The sequence below is a fragment of the Saccostrea echinata genome, unplaced genomic scaffold, assembly GCF_033153115.1.
Source record: "Saccostrea echinata isolate AGI-Se365-2 ecotype Australia unplaced genomic scaffold, CSIRO_AGI_Sech_v1 ptg000036l, whole genome shotgun sequence".
In the NCBI taxonomy this organism is placed as follows: Eukaryota; Metazoa; Mollusca; class Bivalvia; order Ostreida; family Ostreidae; genus Saccostrea; species Saccostrea echinata.
In genome coordinates, this window is record NW_026889785.1 from 8,108,699 (window position 1) to 8,124,184 (window position 15,486).

Sequence of the window (15,486 nt, forward strand, 5' to 3'; positions counted from 1 at the left end):
GGAAATAATGACGAACGAAACTTTTTTCGAAAAATTTAAAGAGTTTAAAATAAACCCAGTAAAATGAATATTTTTAAGAATTGATGTTTCTGGTTGGTTTTGTAAAACACATACCATACAATCAGCTTTCAGCTCATGTCCGATTGATTGATTGATAAGTGCTATTGATGATTTTATAATATTTCCCAGCTTTCATTTTATCTGCTGTGTCTTTTTAGGTCACCCGAGTCACTCAGGTGACCTATTGCTATCCTTTTTTGTCCGTCGTCGTACGTCGTTCGTAAACCTTTGAACATTTTTATCTTCTTCTCTAGAACCACTGAACCAATTTCAACCAAATTTGGCATATAGCATCTATGGGTGAAGGGGAGTAAAAATTGTGAAATTCATAGCCCCTGCCCCCCAGGGGCCTGAGGAACAACTCCTTACTTCGCGACTCTTAGAGCATACGCTCTACGCAGGACTGTTAAGGCGTACTACAAAGAAAGCAACGGAATATTAACATGCATATATATACATATACCTTTTTAAACTGAATTTATTTTTGTAAAGCTATTATATTATCACATGACTTTAATTTTAATTGAAATAGCATTGTATTACCCGCTCTGTACGGAATTCGGTTTGGTCATGTTATTTGACAGTCACGTGATACATGCATGTAATGTGTACTGTATATAGGTCATAAACGAATTTCAAAATCGCAAGGGCATACCCTAGTTAGAATTAAAAATTTCAGTAATTAATTGTTTCTACTACATAACATGTGGTTTATAAAAAGTGCTGCTGCTTTAAATAGAATTCGCCTTTTATTAGTTTTAATTTCAAGTTATTTAGCTCTAGTCGAAATATGTTTGACCTTTACCAGGTATTTTAAATATTTATTCAGTAATGCTCTCGATTTCAGGAAAGCAGCAGCACTTTTCAAGTTAAGGAATGCTTCCGTTATGCATATTCAAAAAATGGTCAAGGTCTACAAAGTGTATGCCCTTGCGAAAAGGCGATTTAATGAGGCACCTCGGCGTGAAACATGCACAACATGTACACAAAAACACGGTAGATTTAATTCAATAGATTTCTCTATTAAGATTCGAATGTAGACGTTGTGTGAGAACGCTGAATAGCGTTACTCGTTAAGAAAGGAAATTCGAACCAAAGTTGATGTACAGCTCGTGGTTATGGTTACATCCAAATACAAGATAGACTGATCATTTTCATTGGTTCTGACTTGAAGCGTCAGATGTTATTCCATTGGTTGAATGTATGTTATTAATATTCATGAGAACGAGAGAAATTTGAAGGAGGCAGCCACGGGTTTGTGGAAATAGAATGGACACAAAACCCGTGGCTTGCGACGATGAAACAAGATATAATAACATATTTTGGTGACATGTGGTAGGTACATGTATATGATATTTTAGGCCTGATATCCAAGAGGGGTCCAGTGTTAACAAATGGAAGTGACTTACCTTCTCTATTTCATAATACCGCGGGTGTGGTTTTTGTAATAAAACGTTAATTCTACGTTATTTTTATGGATTTTTCATATGGAGTACATTGTAAATGTGTACTAGAAGATTAATTTATGGAAAAAGACGAATAAAAATATTCTTGGACCCCGGGGTGTATATTGGGGGGGGGGGGTCCTGTCCACAAGCACCTGTGCAGCATTCAAGCTTAAAAGACCATTCAAACAATACAAATCAGGAACAGTGCAAATCTTTTGAAATCAGAGGTAGAATCAAGTGCCATGGATCTGTCATGTTGTAAATTTTGAACTTACCGGTTGTCAGTATTTACTGCCACCCGGTAAATTCAAAATTTATAGCATGAGAGATCCTTTTCACGCTAGCACTTACCCCGACACGAGACCTTATACGGTCTCATCCAAAGGACCGATCTCCACGTTTTACTACTTATCCAAACTGAGCATAAACATTCTCAATGAATTTTTTAATCATTATGTTGAACCTAACAAATTATTCCGACTCGCTGTATGATCTGAAAAAACATGGCTGAACTTATCCATTCAGAAACTCACAGACTGGGATTGCTTTTAACCAGTGTGTGTTATGGCCTTGATGCAAGGTCATTTGGTCGAGTCAAGGTCACTGACAGAGAAACTGTAATTTCGCTACCGTATTTGTACTAGTGAAACATTGCTGGTATCATGCAGAGTGTGACATGGCCTTGACTCAAGTTCAAGGTCACTAAGGATAAGATGTTTTGACTGTATGTATGGACTAAAAGAACATGACGTGTCACTGTGAACTTTTCAAGTCGGTAACACACAGATTGGGTTTTATGACGAGACTGTGTCATGGTTTGACACAAGGCATTTGGAATGTTCAAGGTCACGTACATTCCTTTACAGTTTTTCCTAGCGAAATATTGTAAGTTGCTTCCCCTTACAAGATTGCTTACATGTATAACTTTAGAATGTGGCATGACCTTGACTCAAGGTCACTACTTCCTTCCGCAGCTCCAACGGAAGACCTATTCGTTGCTTTGCAACGAGCTCGCTCTAGTTACTTTTACATTCCTTTCACATCACATGTAGATTTATCAGGGGCGTAGCTGCCTATACGCCAGCACGCCATGGCGTGCACATCTTTTAGTGCAAAAAAAAAATTACTGTGCATTTTTATAAAATTTAGTATTAAAAAAATGATTATATCGTCATATAAAAAATTAAATTCCTAAAAGATTCCGTGTAAACTTACTATGCCTGCAGGCCTAACGTTATATATGTAATACCTATAGTTAATCCGGATTTACAAACTGTTTTCATAAAAATTCCAATTTAAATGCGCGTAACTGTATTTCCGATAATGAAATGACTGGCATGGTACGTATTATACAAACTAATCAATAATGTCAAAAACACCCGAAACGAAACCCAAATCAAAGCAGTCGAATCAAACTATAGACCGGTTTTTCAGTAAGGTTACGAAACCGGTTTCAACACCAGACAAATCTGAGCAAAATACATGTATCCCCGATAATGATTCAGGGGCATCAACCCCTTCGAAGGAATCACCTCCATCATGTTCATCTTCGACGATTTCTGCAAGCCTCCCACCCTACCCAGATATTGCCACGTTAGACGACTCCGAACTGCTTGTGAAGGAAACAAAAATGAAGATTTTGACATGTAAATGGGAAAATCCCCACACTTTCGACTTTCCTGCAAGGTAAATATTAAACCAATAATGAAAAAGATCTCTTGACAGTTGTAGGGAAATAAAAAGGAAATTAAAGATTGTTGACATTATAGTACATGTAACCTGAATATCTTCGTCATTCATTTTTATGACATTTCTAAAATAAGTATCTACGTTATGGTACTAAGAAATCCAATGCCAGTGTGATTTTTTGTTATTGCTTCCAAAGGGACTTTGGAAATCGTCGACGCCGTTTATCTGCTAAATGGCTTCTAGATCACCCTTGGTTACGATACAGCATTCGAGATGATGCCCTATACTGTGGTCCATGTGTTTTGTTTGGCCGAAAAGAATGCAAAGAAAAACTTTTCATAAATAAAGTTACAGATTGGTCAAACTTACCAGGTTTCATCAAACGTCACCTTAGGGAAAATTCACCACATTACACATACCAAACAATGGCCGAGGAATTCATACGAATTTACTCTAAAGATGGCGATGAAGAGCCCATCTTGTATAAATTATCAACATTTAGAAAGGCCTAAGTTTCAAAAAATCGTCATATTTTGAAGAAAATTATGGAAGTACTTCTGCTTTGTGGAAAGCAAAATATACCCATCCGTGGACACGTTCTGGAACGCAGTAATTTCATAGCAATATTGCATTCTATGGCGCAGGGTGATGAAATACTTGCTGAACATCTTTCAGGGAATCGCAAAACTCTCTACACATCCCCTGACATTCAAAATGAAATTATAAATTTGCTAGCAAACCAAATCCGAACTGCCATTGTTGCTGATTGCAACAAGAGTAAATGTTTTGCGCTCATAGCTGATGAAACCACAGATACTGCGACTCGAGAACAGCTTTCTGTTTGCCTACGTTACTTGGTTCGGGATCAAGTGAGCAATGAAATATCTATTAAAGAGGATTTTCTTGACTTTGTTACGGCACGTAGCACAGAAGGTGAACATCTAGCCGAACTTTTGATTCAAACTCTTCAAGGGGCTGGTATTGATATTGCAAAAATGAGAGCTCAAGGGTATGATGGAGCAGCCAATATGTCTGGAAAGTACAGTGGGGTACAGGCAAGAACACGGCAGGTTGTACCAGGTGCGCTATATGTACATTGCAAATCCCACTGTCTGAACTTAGCCGTTATGCACAGTTGCAGTAACAAGTCGATTCGCAGCGTAATGACCACCGTTCAAGAAATTGCATTTTCTTTTGATTATTCATCAAAGAAGCTACAGGCTTTCTTTGATGAATTGGAAGCAGACGAGGCAACGAAAGAAAAAATGGAAAAGAGAACTAAGCTTCGGACTTTATGTGAGACAAGATGGACAAGTCGTGCGGATGCTTTGTTCACTTTCAAGACATCTTTTCCGGTAGTTGTACATGCGCTTGAGAGTTTGCACGACCAAGGTGATGATAAAGGAGGACAGCAGGTTAACGCAGTTACGAGATTTGATTTTATCATTGGTCTAGTTGTTGCCGAGCACGTCCTACAAAGCACTGTTCACCTTTCTCTTTTCTTACAGGGAGTCGAATGCTATCTACTTGAGGCAGTCAAGGAGTGTAGAGTTGTTGTTGAGATGCTGAGGCAGGAAAGGGAAGATGATTCAGTTTGGGACGAGTTGTATCAGGTGGCATTAGATTTAGCTGCACCGCTACAAGTGGATGGAAGTATGCCAAGACGGTGTGGAAGACAGACAGGGAGAGTCAATCACCAAGCTGATACTCCCCGACAGTATTGGCGCATTTCATTGTATTATCCATTTGTGGATCACGTTATTATGGAACTCGATTCGCGACTACTTAAATCCGAGGATCGTTTCATGGCGCAACACCTTCTTCCCATATATTTAGAAAATATTACCAATGAACATATTGCAGCCATATACAATGCCTTTCAGGACGATATCATATTGTCTTTGGAAGAGTTTAGGAGAGAAGTTGCCCGTTGGCGCACAAAATGGGGATTGACGGCGCAAGATGAGAAACCGCGCACACTTTGCAGTACATTAGATTCTATTAATTCAGCGCTATATCCAACAATAGAGTCCATTTTATTCATATTGCTAACCATGCCGGTAGCAAGCGCAACTGCAGAGAGGTCCTTCAGCGTTTTGCGGCGACTGAAAACGTACGTCCGTTCCACTATGATATGTGACAGATTGTCATCGCTTGGACTTCTCCATATTCACAGAGATTTTAAAATTGATATAGAAAAAGCAATGGAACAATTTGTTAATGCTAAATTCAGAAAAATGGATTTTGGAGAATTTTAGGTAAAGGCTAAACGATAAAACACGAAACATGACGCCGCGCGTTTTGGGGAAATTAAATTTGCTGGATTGAAATTGTTTTGTTTTATTTTCATTTTTTAAAAATTAGACAAAAAATGGAACTAAAAATACCTTTTTAAAGTAATCACAAAAATTCAGACAATGCACTTGATTTTATTAAAAAAAAAAAAAAAAAACAAATAATTTTTAAATATTAATAGATCTATTATTTTTGGTGTCATAAATCAAAATATCGCGAAGTTGACTTCATCTCGTAGCATACGTTATATATTTAAAAATACCGTAAATTTTGTTCAGTCTAAACGTGAAAACCCAGGAGCTTCCGGGGGCTTCGCCCCCTGGGCCCCCATCAGCCACTGGGGGCCTCAAGGCGGCCCCCAGACTCCCTGCCTTTTTTGGCGTGCACATCATTTTCGTCTAGCTACGCCACTGGGGGCCTCAAGGCGGCCCCCAGACCCCCTGCCTTTTTTGGCGTGCACATCATTTTCGTCTAGCTACGCCCCTGTTTATTTTACGTTGATGTTTAATTCATGTGTTTTGATTGTTGTTTTAAGGCTGTTATGATGGTGAATATTTGCGGTATAATATCGTTATTGCTTTCTCTTGTATAACATGTACGTGTTCAAACAATTACAAAAAAAGATTGTGAAATGCCCCCCTTTACGCGTCCTTAGACCGAGTTAGAATTTATAAATCTTATATATATTAGATTGGCATAAGTGAATAATAAGGATTAATTGAAGATATTCTGTGTGAATATATTAGAATAATATGTTCTCTAACTGAATTTTGCTGGGGGATTGTAAGCAATTTTTCCCATTTTGTATAAATTGCGATGAAGAGTGGAAAATGACCCCTTGTATGTGGGTAAGTTGAATTTCTCGTGAAATATTTTCTTAAGAAATAAAATTCAGACTTGCCCCCAGCACTTTATTTACACCCAAGAATACGTTTGATTTATGTAACAAGCTGTTCACAATAATTTTGTTTTTCACTTGTGCCGATTCGATTTTTGTGCAACATTTAAGAAAATTTATAAGTGTCCGTCACGTGATCAACACATGTTACATCACAAAAATGCTTTTTTATAATTATAGTTGTAGTTGATTTACCCCCTTTTTTTTTTACACCCACACATACAAAGAAATACACGTATCTACTGTAATCAGTTAACTCGGTTTTATTTATTGAAGGTGATCGTTGTATGGTTGACTACTTTGAGCTGTATTTAGCGTCTCTGGGGAATACCGGTGGATTTTACAGACGGCCATTATCTCCCACCGACGAAGTTCAGATACATTTCGGTCAATAGTTGGTTGGAGTAAATAAGCTAAAATCATTCATGAAAACAATCGCTGAAAAGGGTGAACTGAAAGGAAATTTTAGTAACCATAATGGTGAACGTACCTGCCTCACGTAGTTATATATAAGTGGAGTTTCAGAGCAAGAAATCATGCGCCGCACAGGGAATAGATCCGAGAAAAGTCTAAGGAAGTACAAGCGCAGTAGTGAACAGATTGATGTTGCAGTGTCAAAAATTTTGGATCCACCCCAGAACATGTCCGTATGTGTAAAATCGGAAAATGATGTTGAGTCCCCAAGAAAGAAGGTGAAATGTGAAAGTGCATCAGAGGAAAATTGTTCTAGGGATTCCGTGTTCTGCAAGACCTTCTCAATTCAAACAAGGCAGTTTTTGCTAATTGTAGCTTTAATTTTAGCATTGGTTTGTTTGTTTATTGTTTAACGTCCCTCTCGAGAATTTTTCATTCATATGGAGACGCCACCACTTGCCGCGGTGGAGAGCTGCAAATTTTGACCTATACTCGGCACCCAGGGCCATTGAGCAGTGAGGGATCCTTTTCGTGCCAGAACCTACTGCGACACGGGACCTCGGTTTATACGGTCTCATCCGAAGGACCGGTCTCCACGTCCCACAGTGGGATTCGAACCCGCGATGTAAGGATCAATTCCGTACTCCGCGACTCTAGAGCGAACGCTCTAACCACTGCGGCACGCGGGCGACGTTTAGCATTGGCAATTAAGCCGATTTTTTACAGTGTATTTTTTTTACATTGTCTAAAAAAACTGTTCGAAAAATTGATGTTACTTCAGATTCTGTTGAACTTGTTTGCCAAATAGCTGCATTAAACATTTAAAAATTTTCACAGGTCTCTTTCTTTACAATTTCCGCGAGAGGTTGGCAGTGATCAAAAAATTGTTCGTGCTGTATCAGAGATATTTTACATAGATAGACCACTTTTGTCCTCATTTGCATAAAATACGCCCCTCAAAAGTGTACTGTATCACAGTTACAGCACAGTCAATTTCTATACAAAAACACCAAAGTCGTGTCACAAGATATTTTAATCAAACTTCATATGGTGATACATACTGAAGTAAGCTATCACCTGCATTAACATTTTTTGACCCTGACTTTGACATTGACCTCACTGTTCTTAAATTAGTATTTAACGCAGTTTTAAATAAACCATTTATCAATCTTAAGAACAGACGATACATACTTTTATCAAAAATCTGGAAAATAACTTTAGTCATGGTTTTTGAAGTAAAATAAATAAGTTTAACCGCATATTTTTCAATTGTTTTATTAAAAATTCACAAAAATTGGATTTAAAGTGTCAAAAAGTTGTATAGATTAATAAGGATGGTTGCAGAAGGGTAGAATATTGAGCATCATAGAAAGTTTACGATTTCTTAACATTTTAGAAATTTATTATTTGAATCATTTACAACCCAAATAGTTCCAAAAATATATACCAATCCAGGCATCCAGATTTTTGTATCATCTGTCCTTAATATGCTGATACATACTGAAGTAAGCTATGCCACTGCATCAACATTTTTTGACCTTGACTTTTTTTTACTTGACCTCATTTTTCTTAAATTTTTGTTTAGATCAGTTAATAAAAACGTTCATGATATCTTTATCAAACGTAATATGCTAATACAGGCTGATGTGACTTTTTCAACTGATCAACATTTTTTTTTTTTTACCTCGACCTTTCCTTGACCTCACTTTTCATAAATCAGTGTTTAGCTCAGTTTTTAATAAACCATTCAAGATATTTTATCAAACCTCATATGCTGTTGCGTATTAGGAAGAGCTATTCAACTGCATCAAAAAAATTTGACTCGGACTTTCCTGTGTCCATGACCTCACTTTTCTTTAATTTGCAGTTTTGAAAATATTTCAGATATTTTTATGTAAGCTTATGCACTAAAACATAATTTTGTGACAATTTATCATCTATATCCATTTTTTTTTAGATTTCAATTTTAAAGAAAAATCTAAACATGGTCACTTATATTAACAAACGGAAAGGCTTTCACAACATCCCATTTTGCAAAACTGATGTTCAGAAAATTATTCTAGATCTCTTTGACATTGATGGATTTTCCTATCACGAAAGACGCAAGTTAAGTGTCGCCAACTTGTTCAAAACAGCAACCCATTTTCAGACAGCCTCAAATAGCTAGTGAACGTGATTTACAGACACAAAACCCTTGCTACCATTCCGTCAATTAAGGAAAATTATATTGTAATTATCATTATGTTAGGTTTTCAAAATGTATTCTTTTGGAATTATTTTCCATCGATACTTATTTTAGAGAGCATTTATGTCACCTTTCTTGTAAGCTGCTTTAAAATGAAAAGTGGTTGAAAGATTTAACATGTAAAATGTATTAAGTATATAATAATTAAGCATAATAAAGTATGTGTGTTTTGGTAAGAAAAAAATGATATAAGATCTTGTTACTAAAGATTGATATGTTTGTTTAAATATTGTTTTATTATATTCTTCCAATTGAATAGAATAGATGTGAATATCTTAAGGATTTATTCGTCTTACTTAAAAAAAGGGGAAGATCCAGCACACATCCTACATACCTTTTTATTTTAGCTTATCTTATTTTTTGATGCTTTAATGAATACAAAAGCACTAAATAATGCCATAGTTATAGCAGGAATGTCAACGGAACAAAAACGTAGAATGTGCTGTATCCATCCAACAAAGTAAACAAAAACAGAGTTTACAAGTCCGTCATTAAATTCATTTCATTAAGGTCATCATCACCTTGAATCACACTCATAGGGCAAAGTATTGAATCCAATATGTCTTCAACACCGTCATAAGACAGATTTCTTGCTGCTTTCTCCATTACTGTGAGAGAACAAGAATTGCATGGACAAATTGTTTCACAAATTGTCACAAGTATGTTTTCCAGTATTCTGCACAGATTTTAATTCCTTGTCTGATAAAAATGTTTTAAGTAATTGAATTCTTCTGCACTCTGTTGATGTTAGGTAATTTTGTACATCCTGGTCAACAGTTCTCAATTAGAGTCCGTAATGCAATAAAATGGCACATAAATATTGCCCATCTCGTACAACTTGCCCAGTTTCCTGCATGAAATCTATCAAACTATATAATAACTTTGTGACAAGATGAGACATTTAATCCCATTTCTAATGCACTAGTGGCAACAACAACCCGCAATGCACTCTTCTTGGTTAAATTTTCAATTTTGTCTTTTTCTTTTCCTCTGAAGTTTCTGAATGAAACATTTCTCTGATTTCATTAATATTGTATATATCAGTCAATTCAGTGTACAAGAAAGTTGGAAATCTGTCCAATATCTCTGATTAAGTTATAATATATTACTGTGCGGGGAAAGTACTCCTTCGTCTCACAAATAGTGTCCACAATCCATGCCATTGAACATTCAATATTCTGCTCCACCTTTTTCACAATATATTTTATGTTGTTTTTTTTTTTGGGGGGGGGGGGGGGGTTAACCTGTGATATACTACTCCTTCGTCTCACAAATAGTGTCCACAATCCATGCCATTGAACATTCAATATTCTGCTCCACCTTTTTCACAATATATTTTATGTTGTTTTTTTTTTGGGGGGGGGGGGTTAACCTGTGATATACTACTCCTTCGTCTCACAAATAGTGTCCACAATCCATGCCATTGAACATTCAATATTCTGCTCCACCTTTTTCACAATATATTTTATGTTTTTTTTTTTTTTTTTTTTTTTTTGGGGGGGGGGGGGTTAACCTGTGATGTACTCGTATTCCTTAAATCCCAGAACTTCTGTAACCCTTTTCTTAATTGTATTCATACAAGTAGCACTCCATGCCAGGAGAAATGCGTAATAAAGTATGTGTGCTTTGGTAAGAAAAAATGATATAAGATCTTGTTACTAAAGATTGATATGTTTGTTTAAATATTGTTTTATTATATTCTTCCAATTGAATAGAATAGATGTGAATATCTTAAAGATTTATTCGTCTTACTTAAAAAAAGGGGAAGATCCAGCACACATCCTACATACCTTTTTATTTTAGCTTATCTTATTTTTTGATGCTTTAATGAATACAAAAGCACTAAATAATGCCATAGTTATAGCAGGAATGTCAACGGAACAAAAACGTAGAATGTGCTGTATCCATCCAACAAAGTAAACAAAAACAGAGTTTACAAGTTCGTCATTAAATTCATTTCATTAAGGTCATCATCATCTTGAATCACACTCATAGGGCAAAGTATGGAATCCAATATGTCTTCAACACTGTCATAAGACAGATTTCTTGCTGCTTTCTCCATTACTGTGAGAGAACAAGAATTGCATGAACAAATTGTTTCACAAATGGTCACAACAAGTATGTTTTCCAGTATTCTGCACAGCTTTTAATTCCTTGTCTGATAAAAATGTTTTAAGTAATTGAATTCTTCTGCACTCTGTTGATGTTAGGTAATTTTGTACATCCTGGTCAACAGTTCTCAATTAGAGTCCGTAATGCAATAAAATGGCACATAAATATTGCCCATCTCGTCCAATTTTCCCAGTTTTCTTCATGAAGTCTATCAAACTATATAATAACTTTGTGACAAGATGAGACATTTAATCCCATTTCTAATGCACTAGTGGCAACAACAACCCGCAATGCACTCTTCTTGGTTAAATTTTCAATTTTGTCTTTTTCTTTTCCTCTGAAGTTTCTGAATGAAACATTTCTCTGATTTCATTAATATTGTATATATCAGTCAATTCAGTGTACAAGAAAATTGGAAATCTGTCCAATATCTCTGATTAAGTTATAATATATTACTGTGCGGGGAAAGTACTCCTTCATCTCACAAATAGTGTCCACAATCCATGCCATTGAACATTCAATATTCTGCTCCACCTTTTTCACAATATATTTTATGTTTTGTTTTTTTTTTTTTTGGGGGTGGGTGGGTTGGTTAACCTGTGATGCACTCGTATTCCTTAAATCCCAGAACTTCTGTAACCCTTTTCTTAATTGTATTCATACAAGTAACACACAATGCCAGGAGAGATGCGTCTGGAAAATATGATGGTATTTCTCCAATGTGTCGAAACCACTTTCTGAAAAATTTTTCATATTTATCTGCTTCTAGACCACCCTAAATTTGTTATAAAAAGAGTTTTTAAAAAACGTTTTAATTAAAGAATTTAATCATTTTCTTTTTTTATACTTGCTGGTGTTATTAATGTGACACATGACATGAAGAGTAATCTATTTAAGAGGAATATAGTTCTCGAGGCTAAGGATAGAGAACTTGAAATTTTACCGAACTCCAACATCAATGCTGTAATTCTTTCTTATCATAATTATAAAAGTTTGATTTATTTTAAAATAAATAAAAAAGACTTATTTGGTGGCTACTGTATGGAATTGCAGTTACATGCAGGATACGTCTCCAATGGCTATCTCCAAGGACTCTGGTGATGCATAAATTACACGTCAGCTTTTCCAGCTTTTATCAAATCATCTGTCTCTTTGTCTTTGCCTATAGCAACCATTGAACTGTTAATCCGCTAGCCATAAATGATATAAGCTCCAGCAAGAGCCAAATATCTCTCTTATTAATGTACTAGATCATCTCGTTATTTGAGCACTATACAAGTAACATATACTAACATCCTTTACGTTTACATTGGCAGTGTATTAAATAGGTACCTTATAGACTCGATTGCATGTATATTGTATCGATTGTTAACTTACCTCAATGGCACCTCAATGGACTTCGGGTTTTGCCAATGGTCAAAATGTCCAAAAATGTATTTTTACAATAGCTCCAAAACTATGTGCAGTATAAAATTAAAACTTTTATATTTTATAAAAGATATCATTGATTAACAGATAGAAAGTGTCATTTGAAAACAGATATTTAAAAAAATATTTTTTGAGAAAAAAAAATTCAAAGAAGTTGCATATTAAAAATAAAATGCACCTGCTGAATTCTGTAATTTTAATGAAAACCACCATTGCAGAAATAATATATGTTTATCAATGAAGGGCGTGAATGGTCTCTGAAAGGCTATTATTGAAAGCATGACATGTATAAAGACAATACCCCTATAAAGTCCGCCATTTGCAATGTACTTTCGGTTTCAAATCTTAACATTTGGATAACATAAACAGGGAAACAACTTTCCAGAGGCTATCGAAGTCCAACTTGCCCTTCATTGATCAACATATATTGTTTCTGCAATGATGGATTTCCTCAAAAGTATCGAATTCATTAGGTGTATTTTTTAAAAATATATGCATTTTTTTTTAAAGAAATTTTCTCGATAAATATCTTTTTAAGTATTCGTTATTAAGTGATACTTTCTATCTGTTAATCAATGATATATTTATAACCTGTAAAAGTTTTGGAGCTATTGTAACGACTAACAGCTTCATGTCTATGGACATCTTTAATACACAAAGAATTCATGCCTTTTTTTATTGTTTTTTTCCCCGGTTTTTGTCTTTTCAGACTCATAGAAAATACAAATAATGTTAATTTTGTATTTAAATCACAAAACTTAGGAAAGGTGTATTGTCGCAGTTACGACTGCATGAAATAGAAAAGCTAATATATATCCTTACAATTGTGCTGCATGAAATAGCATAAGAGACAAGTCTATGATTTGCTTCGAGGTTAGGTACATATCGTCGCTGAAAATAACATTTGCAAAAGAACAATATCTGCCGTCATCCCCCCCCCCCCCCCCAAGGAATGTCCTTTCAGATGTGCTCTTCCAACTGAGCTATCAGGTCATGGTTATAACCATTTTCATTTAAATTCAGTTCCAGGGAAAAAGAATGAAGTTATACATACTAGCAAGCACTGAATAAAGAAATGGCATGGAGCGAAACACGTATAAAATTACTAATGTGAACTCTAAAAGCTCTAACTACAATCAGCTTCATGAGCTAAGTACACCAGAGAAGTACACTGGAAAACTAACTGTTCAACAAGCAAATTCCTCTTCATCCAACATTTCCTTATGGAAGAGGATGGAGGTCCTGAATCAGATTATCGGAGTACTCTGTGGTATATATAGCATTATATTTAATACTTACCTTTATTATGTAGATTTTTATGACTTCAACGTTATTGTAGGAAAATCTGGAAAAATTCGAGTCTAAACTGCTATATTTTTGATTTATTAAAAAAAATCTCCATCCATACAACATATTGATGTTCACAATGAACACCACCCAAAGTATGGTTACATATTATATATGTAATTATAGGCATACCCTTCTATATTCTCACCGTTCTCAGTCGGTAGAGCGCTGGCTCAGTGATCGGGAGGTCGTGAGTTCGAATCTCGGCCGCGACAGACCTAAGTCCATAAAAAATGGGTAGCAACTGTTCCTTCGCCATGCGCTCGGCACTTTGAAGTGAAAGTTGCGGGTCCTTCGGATGAGACCTTAAAAACCGAGGCCCCGTGTCACGGCAGGCGTTGGCACGAAAAGATCCCTCACTGCTCAATGGCCCTGAGTGCCGAGTAAAGGTCAAAATTTGAAGCCTTTCACTGGTATAAGGTGACGTCTCTATATGAGTGAAAAATTCTAGGACGTAAAACAACAAATAATCATTCTATATTCTCAGCTGTTTGATGTTGCTGTGGATCAGATTCCAACGGATGGGAAGGAGAAATTCACGAACCCCTCTTTGGAGGATATCTCCACAGTGAAAACTATGGAGAAGGGAGAGCGAGGGAGCAGTGGATGGAGCAGGTTTAGATCCATCAATCACCAAAATATATAATGCTTTCTTTTTTTAAAACTATATTAACAAATAAAGCAGTAGCACACTCGTGTTATTAAAGCACACTGCATTAAACCGCACTCTCTTTTTGCATAAACCAGGTAATGACTCCAGACATTAAAATTAAAACTACTACTGATGATTAAAATAATCATAAAAAATCGGGGGGGGGGGGTTGTTTGTATTAGTTTTTCTTGTTTAATCAAGACAAATCTTAAGCAACAAAGAATTTGCACTGGGTTTTTTTAAATATATCCTATCACTTTCTGTAAAATTTTAGGTTTCATTTAAGTATGATGACTTTTCAATCACAAGTTAAAGCATAAAAATTCTAATTTTCTGATCCTAATTTGACAACACGACCAGTCCTCTGTACTTATTTAACCATTCTGTTGGTCTTTCCACAGTATCGCTAAGTGGAGGAAGTACTACTGGTGATACATGAATGTCCTTATTGTAGCCATGTTAAAAAAATTGAATGAGCGAATACTCTTTCAAGGCAGGGAACCTAAAATACAAATTGACGTGAGACTTTGAAAATGTAAAAATGATAAAGATTTTTAAGTTCACATGTGAGTTAAGGTCAAGATCTAGTAAATGAAGAGTGCCTACAAATTTCTCAAATTTAAGAAACAAATTCCCTTAATAATCTATTACAATTATAGCTAAATAAATTGAGGTGTATCGGGGCATAATTTTTAGATAAACTCAACGAAAAAACATATTTCAAACTGCCCTTTTCAATGAAAAATGAAGAAAATCAGGTATCAAAATAGGAGTTTTCTACATCTCAGACAAACAAAATGTATCGATATTGCCTACAGTCTCTCAGTAAATGGTTTTTCATATCTTCTTGACCTCATCTTTAAAATGATATTAAAATGAATATAGGTATCGGGGTTCC

General features: G+C 35.6%; 1 protein-coding gene across 1 annotated transcript; it reads left to right on the forward strand.

The window, feature by feature from the left end:
- The first annotated feature begins 3,832 nt into the window (after positions 1–3,832).
- Positions 3,833–5,455, forward strand: LOC133199971 (zinc finger MYM-type protein 1-like). Its single transcript, XM_061335750.1, has one exon. The coding sequence runs from the start codon at positions 3,833–3,835 to the stop codon at positions 5,453–5,455; it is 1,623 nt and encodes a 540-aa protein (XP_061191734.1).
- Positions 5,456–15,486: the final 10,031 nt, after the last annotated feature.